General features: G+C 46.6%; 1 protein-coding gene across 4 annotated transcripts in view; it reads right to left on the reverse strand.

The window, feature by feature from the left end:
- Rab11fip3 (RAB11 family interacting protein 3) overlaps positions 1 to 12,728 on the reverse strand; it is a 66,677-nt gene extending 53,949 nt beyond the window's left edge. For 2 of the 4 annotated variants that reach the window (XM_076840031.2, XM_076840030.2), the window contains exon 1: positions 12,541 to 12,728. In XM_076840031.2, coding sequence (XP_076696146.1) covers positions 12,541 to 12,585 — 45 coding nt within the window. In that variant the 5' untranslated portion in view covers positions 12,586 to 12,728. The remainder of the gene's footprint in view (positions 1 to 12,540) is intronic. The other 2 variants (XM_076840029.2, XM_076840028.2) reach the window with 1 other exon arrangement.
- Positions 12,729 to 14,895: the final 2,167 nt, after the last annotated feature.

Genomic DNA, 14,895 nt, shown 5'->3' on the forward strand with positions numbered 1-14,895 from the left:
ACTCCCACCTTTAACACTGCCCAACACAGGAAAGGTACTCAAAAGGTGCTCACCAAAAACACTTGCTGAGCAGGGCTGTGGATGCTGTTCAGTGGCAGAGTGCTTCCTAGAATGCACCAAGCCCTGGATTCAATTGATTCAATCAATTCAAACAGAGAGACCTTGACTCAAAACAGAAAATAAGGGCTGGGGTTGTAGCTTAGTAATAGATTACTTGCCTAGCACTTGTGAGGCACTGGGTTCAATCCCCAATACCACATAAAAATAAATAAGTAAGGGGTTGGGGTTGTGACTCAGCAGTAGAGCGCTCGCTTCACACATGCAAGGTCCTGGGTTCAATCCTCAGCACCACATAAAAATAAATAAATACAATAAAGGTACTGTGTCCAACTACCCCTAAAAAATAAATTTTATTTAAAAATAAATAAAATACACACACACACACACACACACACACACAATTAAAAAGGGCTGGAGCTATACAGCACCCCCAGCCTCAATCCCCAGTGCTAAAAAGAATGCTCTGAAATGCTCAAAAAGCCTGACTTCTCATTCAAGCAGCTGCAGTTCCAAGGTCCAAGACAGCCTGGATGTCACAGCATGAAAACTGGGTCCTGCCATAGCTAGGAAGAGCAACCACAGTCAGAGGTACAGGGCAATGTTCCTAACAAAAACACAACTGTCTAACAAAATTGAGATATCCTAGAGCTACAAAATCTAATTCACCTATGTGGACTTTGTCACTATGGAAATGTTCACACACAAAAAAAAAAAAAAAAAGAAAAATGACTTAGAAATCACATGCTGAAAGGTTTCATGAAGACCACCTTCAGGCAAGAAGCTAAGGCAGCACAGAAGAGTGCCACTGCCTGCACGTTCCCAGCTTGTGCCGCTTACAGCACTTACTCTACTTAGATCAGTGGGCCTTGGAGAAATCATGAGGAAAAGATACAAGTGCCAAGCTCAGTGTGATAGGTGGACATGTGGGACATAGGGAAGGGCTTAGGCACAGCTGAATGGGGTATGCTCAGACACATACCTTCATGCCCTTCTGAAAACCCCCTGGAAAATAACACCAAAGAGACACCAACATTCTGGAAAATAAACAGGAAGGGACAAGTGGGCATTGCACATGGACAGTGACCAGCACAAAACCACAGGCCCAGCCAGGATCAGCAAACAGGGCAGGCAGCAGGCATCACCTAGCATCTACACAAGGTCCTCCCAGCCTCCCCAGGCAGTGGCTGTTCTACCCTACAGAGCAGAGTCAGCACAGCCAAAGGTGCTCCCAAGGCAGGATGTCAGGGCCAGAGGGGTAGATGGGAATCTCTACCTGGAAGAGAGGACAGCACAATAATGGAGGAGTCCAGGAACACAAGTTGAACCAACCCCAAGCAGAGGCTGGAAAAGAAAACCAACCAAGAAAACAGGTGATTACTAACTTCAGGAAAAGCGAAAGGTCGTGCTAGAAGAGAAGTAATCACAGCACATTCCATGAGTTGACCGTGAGCAATATCAGCAATCAAAACTGGATAAACAGAATGCTATATAACCAAAATTACAATTAACTCCAATGAAAGAATGGACAGAAGGGAGTAAGTGGGTGTGCCTTCCACAGAACAAGCTAACAGAAATCTAAAACGGAGGACAAATGCAAAGAACATTCAGAGAGAGGGCCAAGAGTGTCTGGGAGTGGAGGAGGGTGGAGCAGGTGCAGCCTGCTGAATGGGGTGCTGCACACTACCTCACTGGAGGGACTTAAATCACCCCAAGTGCAAAAAGAGCATGGCAAACTGAGGCTGGAGAAAACCAAGGGAGGTGTGAGCACCAAGGTCGCAGGCCTCTGTGTGGCTAGAGAGAGTCTCTCTGCAGCCTGGAGGCCTTGAGGCACTAGCAGAAGTGAGTGCCTTGAGGCACTGATGCCTGGATGAATTCAGCAGAGTGAGGGAAAAGAACAGCACAGAACAGGACTTGGGATGAAGGCCAACCATGCCTGAGCACACAAAAGGAGCTCTCCACCAGCAGATGAAGACCAGGAGCAGCAGCATCATAGGGCCCTGATGGCCTCCAGCCACTGCTGTAGCCAAGCCTAAGAATCACTCTGGCAAGCCCAACATGGGGTGCAATGACTCCTGCAGACCCTGGTGTCTGGTGTGGGGAGAGGGGTCCTGCAAGACCAAAATGAATCTTGTGACATTCTAGAACACTCTGCTTCCTCTTCTGCTTACTCTCACAAATGTGCAGCAACTTTCAGGAGCTCTATGACACAGCAGATGGCCTGCAGAATCAGGCAAGGTACAGCTCTCCTCAGACTGCATAAATGTGAAGCAAGGTTGCTCTCCCCACCAATTTTATTTTAGAAGCAGTCATGTTTCATACAAATGCCATTTATGTTAACCTGTAATGGGTTATTATTTTTATTGATCTCACTTATTTATTGCAGTACTGGGAACTGCATCCCAGCTTTTTATTTTTTACTTTAAGATGGGGTCTCTCAGCTGAGGATATAGCTCAGTTGGTAAAGTGCTTGCCTCACATGCACAAGGCCCTGGGTTCAATCCCCAGCATCATGGAGGAGGAGGAGGAGGAGGAGGAGGAGGAGGAGGAGGAGGAGGAGGTTGTTTAGCTAAGCTGCTTAGAGTCTTACTAAATTGCTCAGTCTGGGCTCAAAACTTCCAATCCTATTGCCTCTGTCTCCTGAGTAACTGAGACTACAGGTAAGTGGTATCACACCCAATATCATTATTGTTTTTTTATGCTCAAAATGTCTCAGTTTGGCCAAGGGAACTCCTCTAAGTGGCTCTTTTGTTGATATGTCCCCCATCAATTTCTGATCACTTTCTTGTTTTCTGGTACAAGAAAATTCACACTTGGGGCTGGGGATATGGCTCAAATGTGCATGAGGCACTGGGTTCGATTCTCAGCACCACATAAAAATAAAGATATTGTGTCCAGCTAAAACTAAAAAATAAATATTAAAAAAAAAAAGAAAAGAAAATTCACACTTGCCTGCTCAGAGCCTAGAATAAGTCATTTATTTATTTATTTCTCTAAGGCTCCCTGGACCCCTTAAGAGAAATAATTTTTGGTACCCATCACCTGGAGAACAGGTAGGTGTCACTTCTCCTGGACCTTCAATATTTTTATCATAACTGATACTGATACCTCCAATTTAAATCTCAAGACCACAAGGTTCTTCCTCATTTTTTCCATACCACATTTTTATCTTCTTTCTCCAGGGAACCCTAGTTCCCAGAATCAATATGTTTATTACCTTCTCTACCCTAAAACATATGGGAAAGAATTTTAGGTTCACTACCTGACATGGCTATCAACAACAAACTACTGTGTAGCAAGTTTCTTTGTGTTCTTTTGAATGAATTCTACTAATCCTAAAGTACTATATCCAAGTTGCCTGAGTTACTTTAAACTATGGGTCATATGTTACTAATTCAATAAACGTTTAGGTTCATTTGTTTCTATTTTAATTCACTTTTAGATTTTTTTTCCCTATCATTGTATTTTGAATTAGTTTTGAATAGGTAGAGTATTTGCATGGATCAAAACCCCAAATTATGTAAAAAAAAAAAAAGTATTCTCAAAGAGAATTTCATTCATATCCAGACCCCATACACTGTGCCCCTACGTACTCAGATGTTACCTTTTTGAATTAAGTTTCTAGTCTATTCTGTCTATGTTTCTTTCCTCCCCCACCCCCAGGGATTGAACTCAGGGATACTCCATCACTTTTTTATTTTGTGACAAGGCCTCACAAAGTTGCTTAGGGCCTCACTAAATTACTGAGGCTGACTTTGAACTTGTGATCTGAGTGCCTCAGTCTCCTGAGTCGCTGGGATTTCAGTGCCAAGGCCTGGTACTCTTCCTATTTCATTTTTCAAAAAGAAGCAAATGAACTATTTCCTCTTCTTTCTTATTTCACATTCTTTCCTCCTAATTTTTTTCCTTAGTCTGGCCTCACTTTGATGGACATCTACATGACCCTCCTGGGGTGACCACTCGGGCAGGTCAGGATCAGAAGTGGGTATCAAGGAAAAGAGAGGCCTAGTCTGGGGCATTGGGGTCACAAGCTATGGCTTCTTGCACATCCTAGCCTCCTCTGCCCCAGCACTCAGGCCTAACCACGGAGGCTTGGCCTCCACTCTCTTCTCTTGTCTTTAACTGGTGGTGTGAACCATTTTTAAGTGCACGATTCCCTTCCACTTCCACTGAAAGGCTCCTGTTAAACATCCGCCCAATGACTGCCATCTATGCTGTCTCTGGGAATCATGATCCCCACTCTTTGCTCCCACAAAGATGCCCTAATGTGTACTCCCTTGTCACTTACTGTATCCTTGCCTCCTCCCAGTTTACACGAAGGCCCTTCCTGTTCTCTATAGCTGCAAGTTCTCGACCCTGAGACCTGGATGAACATCTAGATGGCTTCAATGTTTTATAGCACAGATAATGCTATGGAGGTACATCTTCAGAGTAGGTTACTAGGCATGATATTGCTAGGCCAAAAGGTAAATGCTCACAGACATTGAGAAATCCTACTGCAAAGGGGCAATGGGCATGAACAGCTCTAGGCACCTTTAGACAACTTGTGAAAAAGTTTGTTAAAAAATCATCAAAATCAAAGCCAGGAACAGTGATGCATGCCTGTAATCCCAGCAACTAGAGAAGCTGAGGCAAGAGGATCACAAGTTTAAGACCAGTCTGAAACTAGTATCAAAATAAAATTTTAGGGGCGGAGGCTGTGCTCAGTGGTAAAGTGCTTGCCTCGCATGTGTGAGGCACTGGGTTCAATCCTCAACACCACATAAAAACAAAGATATTGTGTGTTCATCTACAACTAAATAAATATAAAAATAAACAAGTAAAATTTTAAAGAAAGAGCTGGGGATGTAGCTCAGTGGTAGAACACTTGCCTAAGCACACACAAACCCCTGAGTTCAATCCCCAGCACAACAACAACAACAACACAGATTTCTTAACTAGGCTGCCAGGAGCTATACATCCCTGAATCATCCTGAAGACATGGGTCAAAACTGGGTTTCACATCATTTACGTGCAGAAGTGGTGGGCAAAAAAAGCTAGACCAAGGTGTGGTTCACATGCTCACTCCATTTAAAGCTAGCGATGCTCAAGTGCTCTCTGGCCCTGGACCTGACTCACCCTGGACAGGCTTACAGAACCCATTCATGCTGCCAGGCCCCAATATGCCTCCCTGGAGAAAAGGGCAGCCCATACTCGAGGCTACTACATTCACCAGTACTCAAGGAGCACAGGAGACACTGAGAAGACAGAATGGTTGCCCATGCACAGCCAGGACCCCTGTTCAACATGAGCTCAAGCTGAAACACGAAATCAAGAACATCCTAAGATTGCAACAAGAGTAATACCCCTTTGCCTAAAAGTGTGAAATACCTAGACAGGAAAATAAAACTATCTACTAAACGAATTTATTTTCCTCTCTCACCATGACCCAAAACCCATTTATCCTAATTTACTATCTTAAGGATTTTTGGAAATCACAGTGCAGTTACTATAACTTTTTCCATTAAGAATTTCTTTGAGGGCTGGGGATGTGGCTCAAGCGGTAGTGCACCCGCCTGCCATGCGTGCGGCCTGGGTTCGATCCTCAGCACCACATATAAACAAAGATGTTGTGTCCACCAATAAATAAATATTAAAAATTAAAAAAAAAAAGAATTTCTTTGAAGTTTCTTACTTTTACACATAAGCATCATGTAAAGTATAGTGGAAGCCAGATGCCTAGCTGGAAGCCAGCATTCAAAAATGGCAGGTACTTGCTTGGTTGCTTTTTTTTGATGGGGGTTTGAACCCAGGGCCAAAAGACATGCCAAAGAGCCATTTCCCAGCCCTTTTTATTATTTTGAGATAGGGTTTCCCTAAGTTGCCCAGGCTGCCCTAGAACTTGCAATCCTCTTGCCTGAGCCTTCTGAGCCACTGGGATTACAGGCGTATGCCACTGTGCCCTGCTGCAGGCATCTTGTAACAGGCATTTTCCCAAATATCAATAAAAATTAATACTGTCTTCAATAAGCATCTGTACATGCTAATTTGATGTTCTATATAATTCTTTAATTTACTGGAAAATCTGAGTTTCTCTAGATGTGCTCTGTGTATCAACAGAAACCTTAATTAAGTCAAAGCAAAAACACGCAAATGTTTTATCTTCAGAGCTTAAGACACAAGCATGATTTTCACATTGTATATATTCCATCAGTTCAGCACACTGCTGTATTCTCTGGTGAGTGCCAGTCAATGAGGCTACAGTCTCTGTAATTATCACCTTCAAGGATTACACAATAATTTTAAGGGATATCTAAACCTATTGTCAGGTATTTCTACCATACCTAATGTTCAGATTGTTTCTGGACTTTAAACAAAATGAGCATGTGGAAGGGAAGCAAGTCATGAGCTTGGTGCCCTTTATAGCACTGTCCACAATCTCTTTCTGTAAATTGGATTGTAAACTGCAATAGTCCTTAACAGATAATTCTGAATCTTCCTAGGGACAAGTAAAGCTTAGGCTTCCATTAAAGTACATGTCTGAATTGATATTCAAATATGCACTCTGTTTGTTTGTTTGTTTGTTTGGGGGAGGGTACTGGGGATTGAATCCAGGGGCACTTAAGCACTGAGCCACATTCCCAGCCCTTTTTATATTTCATTTAGAGACAGGGTCTCACTGAGTTGCTTAGCACGGCTGCTGCTGAGGCTGGCTTTGAACTCACAATCCTCCTGCCTCAGCCTCCAGAGCCTCTGGGACTATAGGTGGGTGCCACCACTCCCAGCCAAGTACTTATTCTGAATTGATAATAGAAATCAAACACAAAAGCTGATTCAAACTTGGCTTGGTGGCACAACACCTATAACCCCAGCTATTCAGAAGCTGAGGCAGGAGGATCCAAGTTCAAGGTCAGCCTCAGCAATTTAATGAGCCCCTATGTAAAAAATTAAAAGTCAGGCACAGTGGCACATGCCTATAATCCCAGTGGCTTGGGAAGCTGAGACAGAAGGATAGAGAGTTCAAAGTCAGCCTCAGCAATGGCAAGGTATTAAGCAACTCAGTGAGACCCTGTCTCTAAATAAAATACAAAAAGTAGGGCTGGGGATGTGGCTCAGTGATCAAGTGCCCCTGAGTTCAATCTCCAGTACCTAATAAAACAAAAAAGGCTATGAATGTAGCTCAGTGGTAGAGCACTTGCCTAGCATGTGCAAGGCCCTAGGTTTAATATCCAGTACCAAAAAAAAAAAAAAAAAAGAAGCAGCAGCAGCACATTCAAAGCAACATCCATGAGAATTACATCGTTTTTGTAACATGAAACACATTATATGCATCTTAATTTACATATTAATGTGTAAGTAGCTATCTCTGGGTGATAGGATTACAAGCAATCCTTGTTTTTTCTTAATTTACTGGTATTTGTTTAGCTTTTGGAGATCAAACCCAGGGCCTTGTGCATGCTGGGCAAGAGCTCTACCACAGAGCCACACTCCAGTACTAGTTTGTGTCTGTGTGTGCATGCATGCATGTGCCTACAGTAATGGGGCTTGAGCCCAACCCCATACCTTTTTATATATTTATTTATTTTTAATTTTTTAGTTATCAATGGACTTTTATTTTATTTATTTATATGTGGTGCCGAGAATCAAACCCAGTGCCTTACATATGCTAGGCAAGCACTATACCACTGAGCCACAACCCCAGCCCCTTTTTATTTTTTATTTTGAGACAAGGTCTCACTGAGTTGCCCAGGCTGGCCTTGAACTTACCATCCTTTTTACCTCAGCCTCCCAAGTCTGAGATTTCAGGAATGTGTCACTGGGCCTGGCCATAGAAAGGCATTTTTTGAGACACTAACAATGCCGTGATAACCCAAGCCCAATCAGGAACTTCAACTGCCCCTTGGCAATTCTGTCGACACCCAGACCCAGAGCTATACACACCTGCTGGCTCACACAAGTTCATATACTTCACTTCCACTCACAGCCTAGTCCACATACACATACTCTCATTCACACACTCACACTCAAGTCCAAAGTCAGGGTAGAGACTAGAAAGAACACTGAAGCAATGAAAGGCACAGTCCAGTATCCCCAGGAATTGCCAACTGCCCACTGGCAGGGGTGCAAGAATGGGAAACAGGAGACCAGCAGGTGGACACTCCTTCACCAGCCCACTCCTGCAAGCACTGAGGAGGATAGGCAATACCCACCAAGATTACTGAAGGGTGCTCAGCACTCAGTGGCAGTTTTCTGAGAAGAATCAGTGACTACTAAAATGCAATAGGTTAATTGAGAATAAAAATCAAATGTGAAGAAGGTCTTTAGGGTTATAACTAATTCCTTTCAGAAGGCAGAACAGAAAGGAACTAACCCCTCCCCACATACAGATTTCACATTAGGACCTCCACTGCATGACAGGTTGCTGGTCATTATCAAGGCATCAGCCCCCTCAGTATGAGGGCTCCTATCAATAAGGAACCTTCAGAGAAGTCAAGGCCTTGAACTTCACACCCACTTCCCAGGCACATCTGACTATAAATCCTGGCTTCAACATGCAACCATAACCCTCCCCTGTGGCTCTTTCCCCCTTTTATCTCCACACAAACCCAACACTGGGTCATGTTACACCACACTTGATCCATCAGCTGAAATAAGGAGACCCAAACGCCCTGATGCTGCTCAGAAAGAGGGACAAGGCAGCTGTCTGTATTATAAATGGGAGCCACTCCGATTAAAGATTCAGATAACCCACTTAAATAATTTAAATCCTGCCTTCATAAACAGGCTACACAAAAGACACTGGACATGCTGCCTCTGAAAATTAGACAAAACCCAAGATAATCGAGTTGCTACCATCAAAGACAATAATGTAATTGGCCTAGGAGTCTCACACAGTCAGTATTTTGAAATCCTAAGTACAGAAATTTATGGTCTTTACTGTTATTATCTGGCTTATCTGAACTGTCCCTAGGGATTTAGAAAAGTGATGAACCTTTAAAAAAGAACCCTTATCTTTTAGATATATATACTGAAGTATTTATGGATGCAACTACATGATGTCAGGAATCTGCTTCAAAAATACAGGGAAGGTCCTGGGCGCACCGGTGCCCACCCAGTGACTCAGGAGGCTGAGGCAGGATTGTGAGTTCAAAGCCAGCCCTAGCAAATTAGCAAGGCCTTGAGCAACTCAGCAAGACCCTGTCTCTGATTAAAATACAAAAAAGGGCTGGAAGTGTGCTCAGTGGTTAAGCTCCCCTGTGTTCAATCCCATGAATCCAAAAATTAAAAATTAAAAAACAAAACAAAACAGGGGAGGAACTGGGCAAAGCAGCACATGCCTTTCCTCCCAGTGACTTGGGAGGTTGAAGCAAGATGATGCCAAGTTCAAGGAAAGCCTTAAAAACTTAGCAAGCCTCTCCCTGTCTCAAAATAAAAATTAAAAGGACTGGGGACGTAGCTTGGTGGTAAAGTGCCCCTGGGTTCAATCCCCAGTACCGAAAAAAGGGAGAAGGAAGAGTTTACAGATAAAGCCAGATTGCTGAAACTGTGGAGACTAAGCAAAGGCTTGGGAGCTCACTAAACTATTCTGTCTAATTTAGCATGTGTTTCCATTTTTAAAAGTTTTTAAACTGGGCCCAGTAGTGCATGCCTGTAGTCCCAGTGGCTCTGGAGGCTGAGGCAGTAGGACCATGGGTTCAAAGCTAGCCTCAGCAAAAGCAAGGCGCCAAGCAACTCAGTAAGACCCTGTCTCTAAATAAAATACAAAATAGGGCTGGGGGTGTGGCTCAGTGGTTGAATGACCCTGAATTCAATCCCTGGTACCAAAAAAAGAGAGTTTTTAAGTAAACTAGGTTTGGTGGTACATGCTTGTAGTCCTAGCAATTCAAAAGGCTGAGGCAGGAGGATTGCAAGTTTGAGGTCAGCCTCAGCAATTTGGTAAAACTCTCAGCAACTTAGTGAGACTCTGTTCCAAAACTTAGGGGAAAAAAAAAGAAGGTCACAGCTCAATGGTAAAGTAACTCTGGGTTCAATTCCAAGCACCAAATAAATAAATAAATAGAACTCAAGATATCTATCATGGGCTGAGGTTGTGGCTCAGTGGTAGAGTGCTTGCCTAGCATGTGTGAGGCACTGGGTTCGATCCTCAGCACCACATATAAATAAATGAATAAAATAAAGTCTATACATTAAAAAAAAAAGATATCTATCATGAGGGGTACCACTCCCACTTTTCTCTAAACTATTCCACTATCAAATATTTCTGGTCTTTGCTCCTCTATAATGTCTTCTGACTTGGGACTGGGAAAAGAAAAAGCAAACCTGGGTGGTAATGAAGGCTACTAAACCATGCACAGAGACAAAAAACAACCTCTCATTATACTGTACATTATCTGATCCAAAATAGTAACTAAGATAGCTCAAAGGAATGGAGAGCTTTTCACCACCACCTGAAAACTTATCCAGTTCTGGGCACCTAAATCAGCCTGTACTGCTTCTTATAAGCTGTGAGAGAACAGACAGAAGACCACGCCACAAGATCCCCTCCACACTCCCAACCCACCATGTGCTGAGACACGCACTCACCCCCTCTTCAGGTTCCACCAGGAACCATCAAGCAAAGAATTCTGACCCATTTCTACTTTGTGATTACAAGCTCAGTCCCAAACAGAAATCCAAAATTTGTTCCACCAAGATCAGCTGGGAAGATCATGACAAAAAAAAAAAAAAAAAATGCTTCTAAAGAGAATTTCACAGAAGTCAGTATAATGAAACTTGGCAGAACATATTCTGAGCCACCACACCTAAGAAGCCAGCTATGGGTGAAGAGCCAATAGAACTAGTTCTTTCCCTGCTCTAGCACTATCTGTGGGTCTCTGGGAGAGCTACATAGCCTTCTGGGCTTCCAAGCATGTGAGCTGCAAAGTGGGGATGAATCCTACTTACCCAGTTCCCACCTTGGAGAACCATGGCACCTAGTCAGTGAAAACACAAATGGGCAGTCAGGTAAAGAAAAGCAGATGTGCAGCTGGCCTGACACTTCTGTGTTAAGGAAGCAAGAGGAAGTTTCGGGAGAGACACATCACCAGTGGCAAGAAGGAAAGGCCTTAAAAGAACCTGGACCAGCAACCACAATTCAGCTATCTCCATAGAAAGTCATCAGTGACACATTTCTGCCAACTAGACCCACTCGAACAGTACAGTGCAGCCCAGAGTTAAGCAGCACCTGGCCGACCTCCATACTGATGTGCAGGAGGTTGTAGGCCTCAATGGTACTGTGGGTACTGGGGTAAAGGGGGGGATACATGGGCCCCTTAAGAGTTTCTTTTTAGTTCTTCTTTTTTTGTTGTTGTTTATGTTTTTGGTACCAGGGATTGAACCCAGGGATGCTTAACCACTGAGCTACAACCCCAGCCCTTTTTAATATTTTATTGAAGACAGGGTCTCACTGAATTGCTTAGGGCCTCACTAAATTGCTGAGGCTGGGTTTGAATTCATCATGGTCTCCCTCAGCCTCCCCAGTCGCTGGGATTGAGTTCTTAATGTTGCCTGGGCTCGGTGATGGGGCACGACTGTAATCCCAGCGAATAAGGAGGCTGAGGCAAGAGGATGGTGAGTTCAAAGCCAGCCTCAGCAATGGAGCAGCTAAGCAAATCAGTGAGACCCTGTCTCTAAATAAAATTAAAAAATTGGGTCGGGATGTGGCTTAGTGTTGAGTATCCCTGAGTTCAATCCCCAATACCACCCGGCCCCCCAAAAAGAGTTATGGTTGACACCCTCAGCAGCAGTGTGTCAATTTTACCTCTTGAAGACTCCTGGCTCCAACACCCATATGTATTTGAACACCCACTTAACAAATGTTTGCATGTGTAAGAAACGAACAACATGAAAATGAGCAGATCAGCACTTAGGGGATTTCCTACCACTGGAGCAAACCTTTAAAAGTGAACATGGTCTCCTGGTTGATGTCTCCGAGTCTTAAGAACACACACAGCCTGATGTCACCTCCACCTGAACTCCAGCAAGTGCTGAGGGAGACAGGAAAAGCTCAGTCTTGAGATCAGTGTCCCCAACAGCCACAGGCGGTGTGCGTGGGACCCTGTGCGCACCTGGCATCCGCAGTCCAGCTGAGCATCCCACCCCTATCGCAAAGGTGGACAAGGCTCTGGTGGAGTTCTGCTACACTTGGCACGTGGCCTTGGGCTCCCGCTCCTCCCTTCCCGCAATTGCGCACGGAAGGCACAGAAGGGAACATTTTTTATTCCTTCAGTAAGCGCTGTCTCCCAGACTAGAAAAGACGGAATCTAGAAGGACCAGTGCCAAGCATGCACAGCAGCCACCGCGCTGCAAACAGGCGGCTAAGGGTCTGGCCTCTGCGATGCTCCTTCCAGCGGCCCAAGGTGGGCACCGGGGGCCCAGCACGCACGCTGCTGGTGCAGGTCCTGATCCGGGGAACTCAGCCCAGAAAGGAAACGCCACCCGAGCTGAGCGAGGCCGGCCGGTTACCTGCTCTGCCCCGTAGACGGTGGCGAACTGGACGAAGTCCTCCATGCGGACGAAGCCGTCCCCATCCGCGTCCAGGGCGTCGAACACAGCGCGGAGGCGCGCGTCGTCCTCCAGGCCGGCCGCGGGCTCGCCGGGTGGCGGCGGCGCGGAGCTGGGGTCAGCGGACGGGCCGGGACGCCCCTGCGTCCGCTCGCCCACCGCGCGCGCGAGAGCTGGGCACGGGCCGCGGCGGGAGGGCGCGCAGAGCGCACGGTCCCCTGACTCCGCGGCCCCGCTCGCCGGCTCGCCGCGGCCCGGCGGGGAGGCCGGCCGGCCCGGCTCCATGCTCCGGCCGGGCCAAGCTAGGCGTGCGGCGGGCGCGGGCGGCAGACAAAGGCGCTCAGGGCGCGGCGGCGGGCGCGGGCATCCCCGCGGCGGCGCGGGCGGGCGCGCGCGGGGCTCCCGGGTTGCTCGGGCTGGCGCTCGGGCCCTGCTCCGCCCTCGCCCATCCTGCCCGCGCCTCAGCGGCCCCCGGCGCGGCGGCGCGGCGGGCGCGGAACCATGGCGGCGGCGCGGCCGGAGGGCGGAGGGCGGAGGGCGGGCGGCGGGCAGCGGGCGGCCTCGGGGCCGGTGGCCGAGCGGAGGCGAGAGAGGACCGGGCGAGAGATGCTGAGGTACCGAGCGTGATGTCGCACGGCCCCGCCCCATGCGGTTGACGTCAGCGCGCCGCGCCTGTGTCCCCGCCCCGCCGGCGGGATATAAAAACGGCGGCGGGGGCAGGGCGGATGCGAGTCTTGGCGGGATCTGGATGTGGCATTTGGGATCTGGTAGCAGTCTGGGTGGTGCGGGTGACAGACCGAAGGTCCTTGCACGTGACGACCCCAAAGTACCAGCAGAGGCGCTCACTCCGGGCTCCCAGGTAGGTGCAGGGAGCGCTGCGCTGAAGGCGCCGCGCAGAGGTCGAGTTGCTGCAGAGGTCTCGCGGGAGGCAGACGGGGCACCTTCCCGAGTGTGCGGGCCGCACAAATGAGGCCACCTGACTCGCACCTCAGCACGCGCGGCGACGGGCTGAGGCCCTGGTTTTAAATCTGTTTACGGGATTTGTATTTTGGCGGGGGGAGTACCCAGGGGCGCTTTGCCACTGAGCCATATCCCCAGCTTTTTATATTTTTTTTAATTTTGAGACAGGGTCTCGCCAAGTTGCTTAGCGAGAAAATGGCAATAACTCTAAGTTGCTGAGGCTGGCCTGAAACTTGCGATCCTCCTGTCTCAGCCTCCGTAGCTTCTGGGATTACAGGCATGAGGAGCTGATCTCTCTGGTCAGCCTCCCAAGCCCTTGGCTGTCGTTAGCAAGTGGCCTCTGTCCCTAGTGTCACTGTCATCAAAGGGACAGGGTCATGGACACCAGGCATGGCAGTGGCAGAACAGGTGAGCATCCCCCGCCCCCAGCGGGTAGCCAAATTTAGCGTTCCTGAACGAGTGTGAGCAATATTTTTCACATTTGGCCAACAGCTCCAGGTGTGGTTTCCTAAACAGCTTTGGCAAGAAACAAAGGAACTGAACATGCTTCCAGGTGTACACCCCAGGAGCCTGCTAATTAACTGAATCATCTCCCATGGCAAAATTCCCAACATGTAGCACCAGACTTGGTGAGTCTGGCTTTGAGAAAAGAAAGATGAGATTCAAAGTCAAGGGTGAAATGTTTTCTCTCATAAGTGGAAGCTAAATAAAAAAAGGGGGGGGGGCGTCTTGAAAATAGAAGGGAGATTAGTACAGTAGAAGTACACCAAGCGGGAGAAAGGAAGAGCAGGGGAATGAAATTGACTAAATTATTCTAGGTGCATGTATGAATATACCACAGTGCATTCCAATCTTAAATGTAACTATAATGCATCAATTAATGAATAAATAACCAATATTGTAGAGGAAGGGTAACAGACCAAGGAAGAGAGAGAAGGAGGTAGTCCAGGGGGATTGAAATGAAAAAAACTGTTATGTGCCTTTATGAATATGTCAAAATGAACCCTACTATTATGTATAACTGTAATGTTCCAAATCTCTTTTAGAAAACAAAAAGGTAAGGAGGGGTTCCCTTCTCAAACCTTATTGCCATTTTCTTGTAAGAGATGTGTCCATCCATGAGGAAGATGCTACATTCAAACAAAAAAATCATCCCCAGTTTTGTCAAGAGCTGGGCTTTAGCCAGGTAGCAGCCTCAGAGGCAGTTGTAATGAAGGATCAGCCTTTGTAAATGGGGTGTAGGTAAGGTAACAGCTCCCTCTGATCCTAGGTGCTAGATTCTGAGGGATAGGTGCTCCTGCATGCCAGTGCTGGAAAAATGTCCATTGCTTACCTGATAGACCTGCCCAAGTGGAA

The sequence above is a fragment of the Callospermophilus lateralis genome, chromosome 19 (genome assembly GCF_048772815.1).
Source record: "Callospermophilus lateralis isolate mCalLat2 chromosome 19, mCalLat2.hap1, whole genome shotgun sequence".
Lineage (NCBI taxonomy): Eukaryota > Metazoa > Chordata > Mammalia > Rodentia > Sciuridae > Callospermophilus > Callospermophilus lateralis.